Genomic DNA, 18,631 nt, shown 5'->3' on the forward strand with positions numbered 1-18,631 from the left:
TTAGGGTTTAAGCAAGGATGCTTAAAGCATTACACCCAAGGTATCTAGTTTGGAATGCCAAGTTTGTTGCCTCCAGCCCCTATATATAGAGATACACTAGGGTTTTAATAGGTTAGTGGGCTCTAGCCCAAATAGGCCCACTACACCGGTCCATTATCTTATTGGGCTTATATTAGAACATACATGGGTTATATTATATACCCAACACATAAAAGATAAGATATTTAATAGCATAGAGAAATCCCTTGTAAATGATATTTAATAGTTATAAAGAAATTACAATTTGGGGTTTTTAATAGTTAAAAGAAACTTTGCATTTATAAGGTTTAAATATTCTAGGAGGCTACCCAAGTTTCCCCATTATATTTAAAAAGATTTTTTCAGGGTTTAGCTTGTAACTCAATTGGTTTAGGTTCCTTGAGGTCACTTGTCAACCATGTAACTTATATCTGCACGAATATGTTTTGATAATGGGGGGAATCACCTTGTTTTACACTCCTTAAACGGGTTGTTAAGAGATTTTAATTTTCAGTGTGTAAGTGGGTCGTCCCTTTATCAAAACATGGTGCATGATCAGGGGGCGTTTCTATTGACATTTTAACTTAGAAGAGTGCCATTATTAGAACAAGGGAGTGAGGATATCATTTATGTCTTAATTTTTCTTTTTCTTTTTTTTGTTATGTTTCCCTAATCCCTGGCAAAAGCTGGTTCATTTGGAATCAGCCGTATACAGGCAAGGATAAAGCATTCGTATGTTGTTGGTATCATTATTCAATCTTTAAAGAGGAATTGCACTAGATGACCCTTTTTATATGTTTCACTCTATCTACATTGTTGGGACTTTGTTGTCTCCGTCCTTGTTACTTTCCTTTCTGTTTGGCTCTTTGTTGGAAACTTGGCATTCAAATATGTGGGTTTGCTCACATTAGACCTTGTCTTTTAACTTAGACGTCGTACACTACAAGGAACTATAATATGGGTATCCTCTTTTTAAAAGAAAAAGACAAGGATCCCTAGTGTTTAATCTATGGGGGGGGGGGGGGGGGGAGACACAAGTTGTGGGTATGTCGCAGTATCTATAGGGTTGGACATTGACATAATCGAAATCTAGTCGATGAGAACATAGAGTCATAGACACAGGTTGCAAGTTCATCAATGTCCTAGGCCCAAATGGATATCAATTATGTAATATAAAAATACTCTTCAGCCTTGCTTGGCAACCACGAAGTATTATTTTCATGGAATATTAGCTTACCAAAGTGTTGAGAGGGGAGAGAGGGGAGAGTAGGAGAGGGGGAGAGAATTGAGAGGGAATAAGTGATGAGACGATTTGAAGTTGCAAAAATTAAGGAAAACAAAAAGGGAAGCCAATGTCATAAAAACCTAGAAAGGGGCAACCAAACCGACCTTGAAGAGATATGAGATTGTAAGTTGAAATCCCCTCTTCCAAGGCTTTGTTCTTCAAACCAAGAGGTCGGAGGTTCAATCCTAACCTACCTATTAAAAAAAAGAGCTGAATGCCTTTTAAACAAAAAAAAAATTATTATTGTGCTAATGGGTCAAGGTAATCACATTAATATTAAGTCCGATAATCAGTTTTGGACTCACGATCTGTTCTCAAAATCCAAAACATACAGGGCCTTAATTGTGAGTCCAGAACTGATTATTGGACTCAAATTTAAACGTAATCTTGAATCAAATAAGCTGTTTAGAACTAAAATTTGTTCTAAAAGTCCAAAACAAAACAAACAGGGCTCAAGTTTAATTACACAATCACAATCTAGATTCCTGAACAAATAGTTTCCTTGCATTTAGTTCATTAGATCAACAAAATCGATCATCCCACGCTACATGTATGGAGGTATCTGGTTAAAATAAGTAATTAAAGCACCAAATTACCCTTTAGAGCTCTCCTTTTTTTAGGGAGAGATCAGTGGTTATTTAGTAATTCCAACTGAAAGTAGAGGAGATGTCCACGTAAAATAGAGGGCCAACTATTCAAAAACTTTCTTTTACAATCAATGGCTTGGATCACGTAAGCAATGGGCCCAATAAGTGTCTTATAAAAATTACCCTAGGTGAACTTCTTAGCATTTCCCCTAAAATAATAGTTCTCCCTCAGACAGCTTTGATTCACCCACAAAGCCATAACTGAAATAACCGTTTCAGACAGAGCAACAAGGACTTATTCAACGTGGGACCCAGCTAATACTCCCCTCATTTCCCTACTTCTTTTCCTTTTCTCCTTTGTGTTTGTGAGGAGCGAAGAGAGGAAGGTCTTTACCAGAATTGTTTACCAAGGTTCGCCGCGGGCCTCATCCACCCTCATCCACCCCACGATGGAGGGACGGTTAGTCGTCTCCCTCTTCCTCCTCCTCGGCTTTTGCTCACATTTTGCTGTAGGAGGTGGGTCCCGCAAATCCAAAGGTCATCTCAACGTCGGATTCTACAACCATAGCTGCCCGCGAGTGGAGGAGATTGTGGGCCAGACCGTCATGCGCCATGTCATGTTCAATCCTGGCATCTCTGCGGGACTCATCCGCCTACATTTCCATGACTGCTTTATTCGAGTAAGCTACCCGACCTTCTTTCTGTGTTTTGTTGCACAAGATCTCGGCAACTTTCGGAATGTTGGTTGGATTTGGGATGTCATTCCTCCTTTGGTTTTTAATATTGCATTGAACTCCACGGAGACTCCTTGGGATGTCTCCTAGGTAATTAATGCGTGTTGTGAAATTCTTGTCCCCTCCTTATAGCTTCAAAACCAAATTCCCCCCAAAAGCCTTGATCTTTGAGCTAGAGGCTGGTTCAACACTACATAGGTCCTACTAGGGGTGCCCTTGCAGCTGATTTCTACAAGGGCGCCTTTCAATATCATTCCTCTTCTCTTATATAATAAAATCTAACCGTAAAAACGTGGTGATATTATTATTATTTATATATATTTAGTGAATATCATGGTAAGTGATGAATTCTCATTGAAGTATATTTTTTTAGCTTACCTTTGTCGATCATAATGCATTTGTACCTTGAATTTAGAGCTCAGTAGTAATTACAAAGCTTTCTTTCTCTGGGATTTTTCAATTTTAGTTTCTAATTTAATTTTTTACTCTTTGTATACTTATTTAGTACTCGATATAACAAAATTAACAACCATTGTAAGTATATCTACATATAAAATAAAATTTCGTTAATTCAACTTGCAATGTGCTTTGTAAATATGTACATATAATTAAAAATTCATCTATTCCCCATGCAAAGTGATTAAACTGACAAATTCTAATTAAAAAAACAGGGATGTGATGCTTCAATCCTCTTAGACGCCACACCCACGGGAGAACCAACCGAGAAGGAAAGCCAGGCCAATGGCCACACCCTCCGCGGCCTCGACGTGATCGACGAAGCCAAAGCCCAACTCGAAGCCGAATGCCCGTCCACCGTCTCCTGTGCCGACATCCTCGCCTTTGCCGCCCGTGACGCCGCTGTCCTCGCCGGCCTCCCCCGCTACCCCGTCCTTTCCGGCCGTCGTGACGGCAACGTCTCCCTTGCCTATAACACAATCAAACTCCCTTCACCCTTCGCCTCCGCCGAAGAACTCACTGCCGTCTTCGCCAAAAAAGGCATCACCCAAGAAGAAATGGTAGTGTGAAACAACCAATTACTCCAAAAGCTTAAGCCGTTAGAGATAGTGTTATTTAATCATTTATACTTCAACACTCCCGCTCATGTGTGGCCCCTTCTCTTTTCTTTTCTTTTCTTTTTTCTTTTTTCTTTTTTTCTTTTTTTTTTTTTTTTTGGGGGGTGGGGGGGTGGCCATACACGTGGCACATGTGCCCCTTTTTGGATTAGCCTTACACATCGATTTTTTAACATCCATGAGTTGTTGGGTTTCGAACCTGAGACCTGCCATAGGCAATAGCTGTGATACCATGTGAAACAACCAATTACTCCAAAAGTTTAAGTTGTTACTTAAGAAATGGTAGTGTGAAACAACCAATTACTCTAGAAGCTTAAGCCCTTAGATATGGTGTTACTTGATCATTTATACTTCAACACCCCCTCACGTGTGGCCCCTCTTTTTTGGGTTGGCCATCACATATGACCCCTCTTTTGGGTTGGTTGTACACATGAATCTCTTAGTATCAAGGAGTTCTTCGGTTTCGAACTTAAGACCTGTCATAAGACAGTAGCCCTGATACCATGTGAAACAACCAATTACTCTAAAAGCTTAAGGCCTTGTTTGTTTGAGATTGTGATAACCGATTGTAAGCCCCAAACCTATTATTGGATTTTTACATTTAAATTTGAGTCTAATAATCGGTTTGGGACCCATAATAAGTTGCAACAATCTAAATCAAACAGGGCCTCCAACAATCCACTTCCCACTTTGGATGTCCGGTTTGACTATTCTGCTAGTTTAGTAAATGCTTAGTCCTTTTCAAATATTTGAAAATATGCTTCCCTACCTGTTAGAATATGTGGGATCCAACGGTTAGATTGGGTTAAGATCTCACAGTTGGATCATCTTGGAGGTAGATTAGGTAAGTTGGGTAAACGAGGCAACTAGATAAATTAGGCAAGTGGATTAGAAGAGGCAAGCAATAGAGATTAGGAAAGTAGATTTGATTAGGGATTATTTCCTTCTAGAATTATCTTGATTCCATTCCATGTTTATCATGTAAGTGCTCTATATAAGCACACATTGATCCTCTTGTAAATGCTCTATATAAGCTCTGATATCATGATAAATTCTAGAGATTTCACTAAACTTGGATTCATTTACAAGAGGATCAATGTGTGCTTATATAGAGCACTTACATGATAAACGTGGAATGGAATCAAGATAATTCTAGAAGGAAATAATCCCTAATCAAATCTACTTTCCTAATCTCTATTGCTTGCCTCTTCTAATCCACTTGCCTAATTTATCTAGTTGCCTCGTTTACCCAACTTACCTAATCTACCTCCAAGATGATCCAACTGTGAGATCTTAACCCAATCTAACCGTTGGATCCCACATATTCTAACACTACCGTCCAGTTCAGAACCTGGGTCAACATGATATCTGCAAACTACACCTATTGAGTACCAAATATATGGTCTAAGCCAACTTGATAAAGTATTTAACCCGTTAGAAATGGTGTTATTTAATCATTTATACTTCAACAGGTAGTACTCTCCGGGGCCCATTCCATAGGCCAAGCCCATTGCCCATCCTTCGACTACCGTCTACACAATTTCAAACCCGAACAGAGGCAAGACCCAAGCATTGATCCATTATATGCAGAGTATTTGAAGGTGGCATGTCCCGAGCCGGGTTCATGGGGGGCAGACTTTATGATGAGTGATGGGACGGTTAAGTTGGATTCGATTACGAGTAATGTATTGGATAATGGGTATTATGCAGGGTTAACGATGGGGAGAGGGTTGTTAACCTCAGATCAAGCGTTGATGAAGAACAAAAAGACTAGGAAAATTGTGAGGCGTATGGCTTTTAATCCGTGGCAGTGGGCCATCAAGTTTGGAAATGCGATGCACCGGCTTGGAGCCGTTGATGTGTTGATGGGTGATGAAGGAGAGGTGAGAAGATTTTGTAGGCATGTCAACTGAGAATCTCACTCTCTCTCTCTATATCTTAATTCTCACCAATCTCCTCTAGTTGATAAGTCTAAAAGCATATTGATTCGAATGATACTAAATTCCCAATTGTTCAATTAGAAAAATAATTGTCTCGCTAGCATTTGCCTGAATAGTCATTATTCTATTAGAAAAATAATTCTCTTCCGATTTTCATTTGATTTTAATACGAGACCTGAAGAAATTATATGGTGGCCGACGGTGAGGTCCCGTCAAGGTGGTACATCAAACGTACCACCTTGATATTTGATCCGACAACAGTATCTTAAAAAGTGTGTTGCTGTTGGATCAAATATCAAGGGTGTAACACTGTAACCGATCAAAAAACAATATCAAGGGTGTTACCGTTTTGACGGTACTTGACGCTCACATGTGAGCTGACTAATTAGCTGTAACAAAGACAAACAAAGGAAAAGATTGAAAAGGAGGGGAAAAAGGTTGATTCGAGACAAATCGACCTCCTAACGATTCGATTTGAGAGGAAAACTCTCCTAATAACAAAGTTTCCTTCTTTGCTGAAAAATTCTCTAATCTTTTTCATTGAAATTATTACTAAAATACAAGCAAAAGGTAGTGCCACACTACAAGCCCATCTACCATCTTACAAGACATACTGGTAACTAATCCCCTTAAACCCTCAAATCTAAACTACATAAACATAACCATATAATAACTACACTCTAAGTCTCTAACTACACCATATACAACAAACCAAAATAATATGCAAATATCATAATCGATTTTCATCGCCCTTAAATTTTGTGAACCAGCAGTTTAATCATACACTGCAACGGTTGAGTTTATGGTTGGTACTTTTGGAAAAAAAATCCCTTAAAATAAAGAGTGCAAATACTAAATCAAGAGTGTGGAAATCATCTCCCTTTGTTGGCCATTCTTTGGATTTTCAACTTTGGCCAAAGTGGCACATTTGGCACCAAGTTACTTGACCATCCTAACCAAAGCCCATAACCCAGCTGATCAAATAACCTGACTAGCAAACTCACATACTTCTTAAAGTTTATTCTAGTACATAATGAACTGCATTTTGCTTATGCCCATGGTAAAACACTTAGGAACCTTCACATCATCAGGAAATATTAGGAAGTATACTTTTCTTCAAGACTTGGAATACCCACCAAAATAAGAAAACGCTCTAGTGTTGTGGTTCCACGCAAAGCAAATAGTCCTACATCAGATAAGTGGAATCGATGGGGAAGGGTTATAAGGGAATGGGCACCGTTCCTCTAACAGCTAGCTTTTAGGGGTGAGTTCTACCCGGTTAAATTCCCTAGAAATGGTATCAGAGCTCAGGGCATGGACCACGTGGTAACCCCAGTTTGCATCCGAGGCCGGGGAAATGTCCCTCGGGGAAGATCTCAGAAAACCCGGTGTAGTATCTCGTGGTTCCCACACTACCGCCGCGTGGAGGTGCGAGATTGTCCATGTTGCTTCCGCGTGGAGGGGGAGATTGTTGGGGTTCTACGCAAAAGCAAATAGTCCCACATCGGATAAGTGAAATAGATGAGGATGGGTTATAAGGAAATGGGCACCCTCCCACTAATGGCTAGCTTTTAGGGGTGGGTTCTACCCGGTTAAATTCCCTATATGTAGAACAATCCGGTGCAAAGCAATGGAACACCTCTAACTTGATCAATCTAGATCATCCATATAAGGGACCCCACCTTGTTGCCCGTGTAGGGGTGTAAACGAGCCGAGCCGAGCTCTCATTACTTGAACTCAGGCTCGGCTCGGGCTCAAACCAGGCTCGCGAGCCTTACCGAGCTTTGTTTTATGTAGACCAATATTTTTTAGGGGAATTGTATGTGCACTGCCATATAGGGGTGTAAACGAGCCGAGCCGAGCTTGGCCAGGCTCGGCTCGGCTCAGTCAGGCTCGGCCAGGCTCGCGAGCCTTATCGAGCTCGGGTTATATTAAATTCACACCCGTCATCTTCCCTGGACAGCCCTATCTAGTGTAATTTGACTACCCTTTTTACACTACCGGGGGTGGTCCAAGTAACAAATGGGGTTCCAAAAAAGAGGTGACATATTTTGCCTCCCCCTTTCACTCCCTGGACGACCCTTTTAGTGTATATATTAATATATAATATATATTTAAATATATTAAATTCTTAACGAGCCGAGACGAGCCAGCCGGCTCGGCTCGTTAAGGATTCGAGCCGAGCTCGAGCGAGCTTCCGAGCCCGAGCCAAAATTAGCACCCTTACTGCCATATTTTGATAACGGGGCTACTCACTTTGTTTTATACCTTTTTAATTAGCTTTTCAAGGCTGTTACACTACTCTCAAGAGGTTGTCTCTCCATCCCATAAGAAGAAGTATAATACAAAGTGAGCATTGCCACAATCAAAATATGATGGTGCTGATGTCAATGTCATGATTATGGTAAAACATGGGGATGCAGAAGTGGGGCCTACTTATTCAACATCTGACCCATTTTTCTACGAGACATTGCTAATGCTGTGTATGAGCCATGCACTGAAGTTCTCCTCAAGCGCATAAATAAGATGAAAGGGCGCCCCCATTGGTTAAAACCCACCAAAGTACATTTATAATAGTACTGGAAATGTAAAATGTCAAAAGGCATTAAATGCCCTCTGGGGTTTCAACCAACGGGGGGCACCCTCTCATGAGCATTTAAATGCCCTTTGGGCTTTCAAAAAAAGAAGAAGTGTTTATTAGATTTTTAACTAGCCTTAACGAGCCGGGCCTGGCCTAGCTCGGGCTCGGCTCGGCTCCTTAAGGATTCGAGCCGAGCCCGAGCCCAAATTGACACCCCTATGCCCATGACCTATAACTCTCCTGATCAAACAGTAAAATACTCTGAGAAGTGCTATTTTAAGGGCATGAACAAATCAAGGTCAAGTACACTACATATGCAATATTTGGGTAGAGCACTGTACTGTAACAAAGTTGAGTTAGAGCATTCCTCAAAGTGATATAGCCCAAGTGCAATATTGAAGTGCTTAGTCTTAATCAAGCATATTGAAGTATAAAACCTCTTATTAATGTAAGCATTCTTCTGTTGATGAATGTATTCATGTACATATATAGTTGGTTTCAGAAGATAAAAGCTACTCTTTCACAATTTCATGGTACCAAGGTCAGGGGCGATGGCACATGAAAGGGAAGGGGGACAATTGCCCCCCTTAATTTTTTGGAAAAAAAAAATGAGGAAGTCTAGCGTTTCGGGACTCTATTGGCCAATAGGGAAGAGGGACAATATGAAGCTATTCGGAACTCTGTTGGCCATAATGTGCCTTGCTGGCTTTCCCTTCTAAAACTACAATTAATACATCCGCAAAAAAATCACCCATCTTCTCTTTACGCTAAAACCAACAGGCTGGCATTGATTTTGAAATAAATCCTTCTCTTAAATACCATTAATAGAATCCTAAATAGTCGGCATTTTCCTCACAATTCAAACCGTTGATTTGTTGCGCCCTTGCCCATAAAATTATCTCCATTGGATGATCCTAACTCTTCAATCTATAGATATTTCTAAATGTAATTTATCTACATATTAGAGGGTTAGGATCATCCTGTGGAGATGATTTTTTCACCTGTGATTCCTAAATCAAAGTGTACTAATAGGACACACGCAGAATCTAATATTTGCACTCTATTTAATTGAAAGGTCTCAGATCACTTGAGAGACATCTTTCAGAGAGGGAGATTATATGATGGCCGGTGATGTATGAGGGTGCAGCCCAAGCCCACATTATTTGGGTGATCCAAACCGTTCATTTGTTGGGCCCTAATGTATATAAGATGTGCCCCAAAATATCTTCTCCATTGGATGATCCTAACCCTCCAATTTATGGAGGTTTAAAATTGACGGTACAATATAGAAATCTGCACATAACAGAGGGTGAGGGTTCGGATGAACAGTATAGAGAAAAATTTTTGGGATACACCCTATCTACATCTACATACGGCCCAAAAATTAATGGTTTGGATCAGCAAAACGATGCGGGGCGGCCACCATATATAATTTCGTTAGAGAGAGGGATTTTTTTTGTTGACTCAAATAAACCCCAACAAGTTGACACGTGATAACATAGAAGTCCTATAACGAGAAAGGCTCATTAAAGAATGGAGCATGGCCGACTATTTTGACCGATTTTTTTGCCAATGTATTAATCGTAGTTAGAGAAGGGCAAACCAGCAAAGCGTATTATGGCCAATAGAATCCCGAGTACAAAATAAGTTTAAAATTTTAATTTTACCATTTTTATATCCCTACCTTCTAAAAAATATCTTTTTCTCTTTCCAAGTGAGGGTTTTTCCCTTCCTTTAAAAAAAATTGATATAACAATGAACATATGAGGGTTTTTTTTTGAAAAATATAATAGTGCTTTCTTTTGTTTGGAGAAAAAAACTTACTATAATTTTTGCCCCCCTTGTGCAAAATTTCTGGCATCGCCCCTGACCAAGGTACCAATTCCATCAACGGTATGAATTTCTCTTTCCTGCCAATACCATAATCCATATACAAAAATATGTGATTTACATAAACACCCAAATGAGACTTTAGATGCATATAATCATTGAAATCAACAGACCAAATGCTGTATTTTCTCTTTCATATTCTCATTATTTTCGAACATTGAACAAAAAATCAGAGAGATATACTACCCCTCTTAAAAAATTATCTTCCAAGAGGAAAGATCAACCACCACTTCAATAAATCCCTCCAAGAATTACAAACTCATCTCATTTAATACGGAGGAAAGGTTGAAAACGGCAGCAAAAATTATGAAGATAAGAAGATATACAAAGGGAGAAGAAAATGAACTTACTTTAGTTTCGCCATCCCGAGAAAACTTGCAAGATAATTAAGAGAATGACCTATATGTGAAACACAATCACTTGTGAAATTTTTAACCTGCTCTACACTGTAAAGAAAGAAAAAAATTTCCCCACTAGATTGAAGTTTCATGACACTGTTAGAAAGTAGTCTCGGATGGTTCTTTTCAAGGAGGGAGGTGGGTTCAGAACAGATGATGGGCTTTTCAGTGCAGCTTCTGGAGTTTGTAGAGTCGTCTGCATCTCTAGCTCGCCCTTTAGAAAAGAACTCAAAGAACGCTTCGTCTGTATGGATTCAGGAGTACTGATTTCAATGGTTTTGTTTCGAACGGGTGAGTTGCAACCGATTGTGGGTTCTTCTGAAGGACGAAGATTGCTGACAGCCTTCGTAAGGTCTAGTGCAGGTTCGTGCATGAGCAATTTTCTACACTCCATGCTAGGCATAGCCGTAACTCGTCGTCGGATAAATGATGGAGATCCAGTATTTGAACAACCACCTTTCTGGATATTCCAGATGCGAACCTATGAAATAAAGAAAAATCAATAACTACAGAAAAGTTTTTTTTTTTTTTTTTTATATTGTTTGTGGCATATAAATGTGAAGAAATGCTTTCTCTGAACTCATTTCCTAAGATAATATTCTGCATTTATGTCCATAATAAATTGCATGTTCAAAAGCCTTGTAAGTCTATGTTCAAATGTGTCTCTTATGGAGTTGCCAGTGCTCTCTCTCCATAAAACTACAAGAGTCATGTGTGCATGTGAATAAACTGTGATACATAATTGAGTTTGAATTAAAGAAAGATGAAATAACAAAACAATAGAAGTAGTCTTGACCAAGTATACCCACCATGAAATCATCAGAAGCAGTAGCTGTTTTTCCTGTCTCTGATGGGCACCTGTGAGACAAAGCATTAGAGAAGATTTTTTTTAATTATTATTACAGTTTCAGAACGCAAAACATCTTGGGAACTGTCTTTTTGCTCAAAGAATTTATACCAATCTACTGCACTAACTTCTCCTTCATGACCTTTCAGCACAACAGGACCTACTTTGGGTTTCTTTACCTGGTATAAAATTTTCAAAAATCATAACAAGAACTAGAAAGAACCCGGGAACAGAAAGTTGCTCTCAAGAAAAATAAAATAAGAACCTGCCATATGTAAGCATTTCCGTCACTAGAACCACTGAGTATGTGAGCAGCATCAGGGCTGATCGCCGACTGCAAATACATAATGGAAACTTAAGAAACCAATTGTGTCCATCTGAACACAACCCAATAATGGAGTTTTTCCACTTTGGGCATTTTATGGATTGTCACCATCAATTAAAGATTTAACAGATCACCTTTACATAGAACGATTTAATTTGGCTTCCAGAGAAAGTTTTGACAGGACCCTTCTCGAGCTGAAGCACATCGTATAAGTAAATCCTGATAGTAGCAGATAAAAAGTAAATAGAATCTATAAGAGAATGCTCCTTGATTTTAAATTAAAAGGAATTGTACTTAATAAGAAGCAAAGGCAGAGGATATGACAATACCTATCATCCATGCATGAAGCTGCAAGAAACGTGCCGTTTGAATCTTGGGTTAGGGAAGATATTCCATGTAACCCTCTCTCCTGAACATAAAAAGAGTAGTGTACAAGTTGATGAGTTTTAAGAATGTGTTGATAACATTTAGGAACCAAGAATTGAAGGGGATATTGATAACAAACTCGGTTGACTAATATCTTGACTATCACATCCCTCAAGTTAAAGTGATTGCTTGAAAAACTTTAAATTCATTTCCTTTCGGTATCTCAGACAGTTGATGGAAACATAATTGGGGCTACTATACAATGCAAATATAGTGCCAAATAATGTGTTTAGTCACACTAACCTTTAGGGTTGATGACTCAAAATGCGGAAGTGTCTGAGCAATTGGGGCTTTCAAGTTGCGTGTGTCCCAGAATTTTACAACACTGAAAAAAATCAGAACAGGACAGGGAAAAAGCATGTAAATGAACATGTGATGATTTTAAAGAGCCATATATCTTGCCTGGATGGTATTCATGGCCAGTAGGATATTTTTAAAGAGTCATCAGCGTGAATGACATTGACCCCTCTATTATCAAAATTATGTAACATGTTACTGAAGATTATTCTCATAAAGCTTTTCAGTTCTCACTTACTGACTTACCTGTCTACTGATCCCGCACTAGCAATGGAAACTTCATCTTTGAGATAAAGAACTGACGTAACACTCATATTAGCTGCCTGTTAGAAGCCCAAAAATTACAATAAGGACCAGAGGGTAGTGTAATTATTCATCACACAATAAAAGGCAACGGCAACAGACAAACCTTGCCACGCCTAACTCGTTTCTTCTGAGGCAAAACATGTGCATCTTTGACAATGGCAGTTGACCTGAAGAGGAAGTATTACATATTAGCACCCCAATGTAGATATATTGCCTTTAGCAATTACTCTGGTAAAACAAAGGGAAACAAATGACATCATAACAGTAAAACCTACTTTAAGCTTGTCACACCATGTATACTTTTGGGACTAGAGGTGCATCGTAAGTCCCAGTGAGCAAAAGATCCATCTCTTGAGCCAGAGACAACAAGGTCTGTTGAAGAAAATTAATATTTTTTTAAGCAATCAGACATCTATAATCTCTACATGCAAACATCTTCATGGAAAGAAGTAATTGTGAACGAGAAAATAAGAAGCATACCAGGATTAGATGGATGAGAGCACAGTGACTTCACACTGCCTTTGTGATCCACCATGATACCAATGCATTTCTGTTTCTCCGCATCCCAGACCTTGATCTGTAGAAATGTGTAGAAAATCATATGTTCTGTGAATTTGTACTTCCTTGGGAAGAATAGTTTGAGAGACATTGTTGATAGTATAACAAAACATTAGCAATAATAGACACATTCAAAAGGAAATTATAGATTAGTGAGACAAACAACTTTCATGGCGTAAGAGATGCGGACAAGGGGAGAAAGAAAAGATAGCAAAGACGTCATAAACCATTAAACTTCTCAAGAAGAGCTAAAAAATGTTTCTAACTTACAGTTTGATCTCCAGAAGCTGTAAGAATGTGAGCATCATCCTGCAATAAGAAACAAATAAAAACTAAAGATGAATAAATGCAAACTGGTGGAAATGATGACACCAAGCCAAAGCTTCATAAACTCATGATCTGCGTAAGTATACAGACAATTTTTTTTATCTTTGTGCTTGGAGTTCTATTTATTCATTAAATTTCAAATGCACGATTTTGCATTATTTAATGGAAATGAAATTACAAAAAATATAGCTAAAGAAAATGCCTGGCAGATAAATGCCTTGATTGATAAAAAAAAATTTCAAATGAATGACGAGAATTGAATTGAATTGAATGTACAAACAGGAGCATATAAATACTAATCCATGTAAATTTAGACTGTCATATTACATTTGGGGCTAAGTTACAAAAACAAGATTTGGTGATGCAAAATGAAGAAGCTTAATAGTGATCCAGCTACAGAAAGTTGATAAATAATTTTTAAAAATAATGAAAAAAACTCATTTCAATATTGCCTAATGGCATTAGACAGCTTATCCTCTTATAGTTTCCAATGCATAAGTATAAATTTTAAAAGAGAGAGAGAGAGAGAGGCATGCATATACTCACATACAGAGAGGCGACTTGAAATATATATTAACAAATAAGAGGAGTTGATATTTGCAGCCCATTGTTTTGGCATCGTACACTCCCTCTCTTTGTGTGATTTCTTCATTGGCTGTTACAACTCCCAATGAGCTGAATGAGCCAACGAAGGACTCTATACTAAAGAGAGGATCATATGCCATCAAAGCATTAGGAAGTAAATCAGCTCACAACTCACAAAACATGTGAAAATCAACAGATCAGAGCACATTAGAATATAAAAGGCAGGAGCGACCTTTGATTAACCAAAGCAAACATTAGTATACCCAACATTGACATGGACCAAACTACTCTCTGATCTGACAATCCTTACCTATGATCAAGAGACTGTAAATGCAAAGTCAGGGAAGTATAGCCATTCAAGAATCCAAATAGATTGATTTGATGGCTAGAGAAATGTTTATTTTGGATTTTGAGAACCAATTTTGAGTTCAAAATGATTGCTGGACTCAAAATTACGTCTAATTTTGAGTCCAATAATCAGTTTTGGGCTCACAATCCGTTCTCAAGATCCCCCAAAAAAACTAGTCTAGTTAGATTCATCTCATCAGAGTGACTTTTGGGTCCAACATTCCTCATAAAACAATATCACATACTGACATTTTTTTCTTCCTATATTTCCTTTTCCTTTTCTGAGGCTTTAATTGTTGAATTATAAATGATTAACTAACACCAACTCTAACAGCTTAAGCTTTTGTAGTAATTGGTTGTTTCACATTACTATTTTTGAGTATTCAATTTTATGATATCAGCAAACAAAAAATAGAAAAAAAACAAAAAAAAACAAAACAAAGTAGTATCATAACTTGAATTAGATACGGACATAAACAAATAGTAGGCGCCGGAAAATGAGGGAAATACCTTTACCCAACACACATCAAAAATAGCATTATTGTGTGCAATCCAATCACAAACCCTAGCTTCAGCTGAAGTATGAAAAAATGGAAAAAAAAAATAAAAAATCAGAATGAGTATAAAAAATACTAAACCCTAATTTCACTATAGAAAAAACAAACACTGATCGTTCGGACCTGAATTTTCGTGGCAAGTAGGGAGCGAAGGGAGTCTCCGCCGGGTGTCATAGAAACTAACATATCCGTCCTCGTCAGAAACCGCAAGAAAATGACTATTTCTATTCGTCTGAACATAAAACGTGAAAATGAAAATTAGGGTTTTTGGGGGAAATTTTTCGAATTAAAGGAAAAGGGGAGTGAGTGTTCGTATTAATATTGGAGAGAACGGAAAAAGACCTTGCAAAAGGAGAGTGCTAATGGAGGAGTGGATAGGCCTTCGTGGTTGATGGTTAGGATTCCGGTCCCTTGGCCACCGGAATCTGATGAGAGATCGTCGAGATAAGGTCTTTTTCTTACTGTGAGAAGAAGAGTGGTATATTAGAAATTAAAGGGGAGATGGTGGTTAAATTGATAGTGGTGATGGGTTAAATAGTACCTCTGAATCCATTGAGCTCTCTGGTTTTGAGGTCTTTAAAGAAAGATGGCTGATTCGAGCTTTGCATTTTCGGAAAATGGCGATAGAGAGAGATAGAGAGAGGGTTTTGGAGTTCATTTATGTTGTTTGATTTATTGGCGCGTAGACAGTACACAAAGAAGAAAGTTCATGGTGGCGGGAATTTTGACTGCTGTGGTTTCAAAACCCACCCTGCATATAATAGGGCCCGCTATTTTAGACCTATGATGGGGTGGGGCGTAGCATTTTAAATCATGCCTAGCTTGGGTGGGGCCATCACTTAACTCTGTTTGGTTGCCGGGTTTTTTTTGTTCCTGGGAGTTATGTGGGAGAAAAAAATACCCTGGGAGATAGGTGGGAAAAAAAAAGCCCTAGAAGTTTCCTGGTAAAATAAAAATCCCATGTTTGGTTGACCGGATTATGGTGGGAAAAAAAAAACCTTTGTTTGGTTGCTTGAACTGTTGGGTAGAAAAAAATTCTTCTCAAGCTTATTTTTGGTTCCTGAGTTTATTTTTGTTCCTGGGGTTATCTTGGGATGGGATGAAAAGGCAATCATTACAAAAGTGGGATTAAAAAATTCATCCCACAAGTAATCATTACAAGAGTGGGATTAAAATAAACCTAGTTGTAAAAGGCAACCAAACATGGGATGGGACCAAAATTTAACTTACTCTCCCACATAACTCCCAGGAACAAAAAAAACCCGGCAACCAAACAGAGTGCCACGTCCAGTTTTGATGGGTGGGGTCCATCATCTCTACCCAGACGGCCAGACCTATGCATCATGCATGCATAGGTTGAAGACGACCATTTTACCCTTGAAGTTAGAGGGCTGATAGATCTGCCCTCTTCAAGGATAAATTCACCCCCTCGTACTTGGTGTGAAGCCATAACCTAGGGGTGCAAGTTTGGCCCTGTCAGCCTTGCTGACACGCCCTGAGCCCGAATAGGGTCTGAGCTGGATTTTCCAACCCTGAGGGCAGGTCAGGGTTCATATATTTTAGGCCCTGACTCAAGGTCGGGTTGGGTCGGGTCGGGTTCAGGGTTAATACCTCGGGTCAGCCTGACCCGCCCCCGACCCTAAGTTTTCTATTATAGAATTGAACCATCTGTGCATGTTTCTTTTGCTAATGTTTTCTATTATCTTGGATTGATGTTTTTTTAGTTTATTATTATTAATTGTCTATGTTGCCCATCATGTTGCTGAATTCATATTGTCTTATTTTGTTCCCTTTCTCTGTTTATTGATCATTTTGTTCTATATTATATGTGGTTCCTTTATTTTTGCACTCTTAATAGGTATTTGCACTAGGGTCAATCAGGGCCAGTCGGGGCTGGCCCGGCCCAATCAGGGCGGGCCAGGGCCATGTTGAGCCCTGTAGGGCAGGCAATGGGTTGAGGTTTTTCGGCCCTGAGGCCCTGACTCAGGATCAGGGCCAAGATAATGGGATCCAGGGTTTTGAACAACTCAACCCTGTTGCAGCCCTACCACAACCAGTAGGGCTGGCAATTAAACCCGCGAAAGAGGGAATCCGCCCCGCCCGCCCCGATCGGGGTGGGGATTGCTCTGGTCCGCCCCCGCACCTCCCGCCCTGTTATCCCAATACAAAATTGAATTCTTAGCTAATAAATTTGGGTTTGCCGCTTTTAATTTGGGTAGCCACACTTGCCATCGAGCAAGTTTCCTTTGGTATTCTTAATTTTTTCCCTAGTATCTTTTTCAAATGCATTTTTTAGTATAATTTTTCAATTAAAAAATCCATCAAACACGTTTCGCCATAGTGTGCGGGGCGGGGACGGGGATGGGGGAATTTTCCTCGGGGCGGGGACGGGGAATGCAACATCCGGACCGGCCCGGCCCGTTGCCACCCCTAATAACCAGTACACAGCTCTCTCTCTCTCTCTCTCTAAGGCTAAATGTGGTAAGCTAGGGTGTCGCCACGTAGCACCCCCACTGCATCCCCAAATTTAAAAACGCTTGATAATTATAATTATCTATCTTATCTATAAAGCTGAATGTGGTAAGCTTGGGTGTCTCCATGTGGCATCCCCACATGGTACCCTGAAATTTAAAAACGTCTGCATTCCCTTATTTTAAAAAAAAAATGTCATTTTTTAAGGATAATACCGCAAGGAATTCCAAAAGTCGCTCTTTCCAAATATCTATAAAGCTGAATGTGGTAAGTTGGGGTGTCGCCACGTGTACCCCAAAATTTAAAAACACTTGCATTCCCTTATTTTAAAAACGTTTCAAATTACATGGCACGTTTCCTAATGCATTAATCAACAAATTATCGATATTTATATTGTTGATAATTTATCTTTGATTGATTTGGTTAGACGACCCATCTTATTTTTCTTTGTTCCCGTCTCAAACACGTTTCATATTCCTAAGAAAGAGTCAAAACCCAAACGACACCTCTCTTTCTCCCTATCTCAACGGATACGCCGCACGGGACTGCAACTAGTTAGCCTTAAGAAATGAATTGCTTAGATCTTTGATGAAGAAGCATTCTCACTCTCTCTCACTCTCTAATGACGTCATCGTGCCCATTGGGTGTGACTCGGTGGGTTCAACCCAAAAAAATCACGAGGTTGGGCTATGTTTGAGTAAGGTCGGGTTCAGGTTGATTCAACCTGCATCAAAACATGTAATTTTTAGAGAGGAATGATAAACTCACAAGAGCCCTTGCCAAAAACAGGGTACAATGGCTTTCCCATCGGTCAATGTATAATTATTATGGCACAAAAAATTACAATCATGAGGTCATAAATGTATATTGGCCAATGGAGAAGGATATCACCATAACCGAATCAACCAAATTGGAAAATTGCGTTGGGTTCTGGTTGAGATATTATTTTTTTAGGTTGGGTCGGGCTAGCCTTCATCGTGTTGAGAGTCGGGTCGGTCGAGTTGACAGTTTAGAGTTTCGGGTTGGCCTCAACCTATCGGGCTGAGTTGCCCGTTTAGAGTTTCGGGTTGGCCTCAA

General features: G+C 39.3%; 2 protein-coding genes across 2 annotated transcripts; one reads left to right on the forward strand and one right to left on the reverse strand.

The window, feature by feature from the left end:
- Positions 1–2,238: 2,238 nt before the first annotated feature.
- Positions 2,239–5,768, forward strand: LOC143855039 (peroxidase 5-like). The gene is made up of 3 exons (XM_077365203.1): positions 2,239–2,570; positions 3,296–3,640; positions 5,170–5,768. Exons 1-3 carry the CDS (start codon positions 2,340–2,342, stop codon positions 5,608–5,610), a joined length of 1,017 nt encoding a protein of 338 aa, XP_077221318.1. The 5' UTR covers positions 2,239–2,339; the 3' UTR covers positions 5,611–5,768.
- A 4,545-nt stretch (positions 5,769–10,313) lies between these two features.
- LOC143854875 (uncharacterized) lies at positions 10,314–15,753 on the reverse strand. The gene is made up of 16 exons (XM_077364998.1): positions 15,624–15,753; positions 15,425–15,543; positions 15,206–15,314; positions 15,036–15,100; positions 13,536–13,574; positions 13,188–13,284; positions 12,983–13,079; positions 12,811–12,874; positions 12,648–12,724; positions 12,348–12,429; positions 12,008–12,087; positions 11,813–11,897; positions 11,619–11,687; positions 11,465–11,532; positions 11,316–11,364; positions 10,314–10,987 (listed from the first exon to the last, which is right to left on the reverse strand). The coding sequence occupies exons 1-16, from the start codon at positions 15,688–15,690 to the stop codon at positions 10,595–10,597; spliced, it is 1,560 nt and encodes a 519-aa protein (XP_077221113.1). The 5' UTR covers positions 15,691–15,753; the 3' UTR covers positions 10,314–10,594.
- Positions 15,754–18,631: the final 2,878 nt, after the last annotated feature.

This window comes from Tasmannia lanceolata, unplaced genomic scaffold, assembly GCF_043159265.1.
Source record: "Tasmannia lanceolata isolate RefF3 unplaced genomic scaffold, GAP_Taslan_0.1 ptg000020l, whole genome shotgun sequence".
In the NCBI taxonomy this organism is placed as follows: Eukaryota; Viridiplantae; Streptophyta; class Magnoliopsida; order Canellales; family Winteraceae; genus Tasmannia; species Tasmannia lanceolata.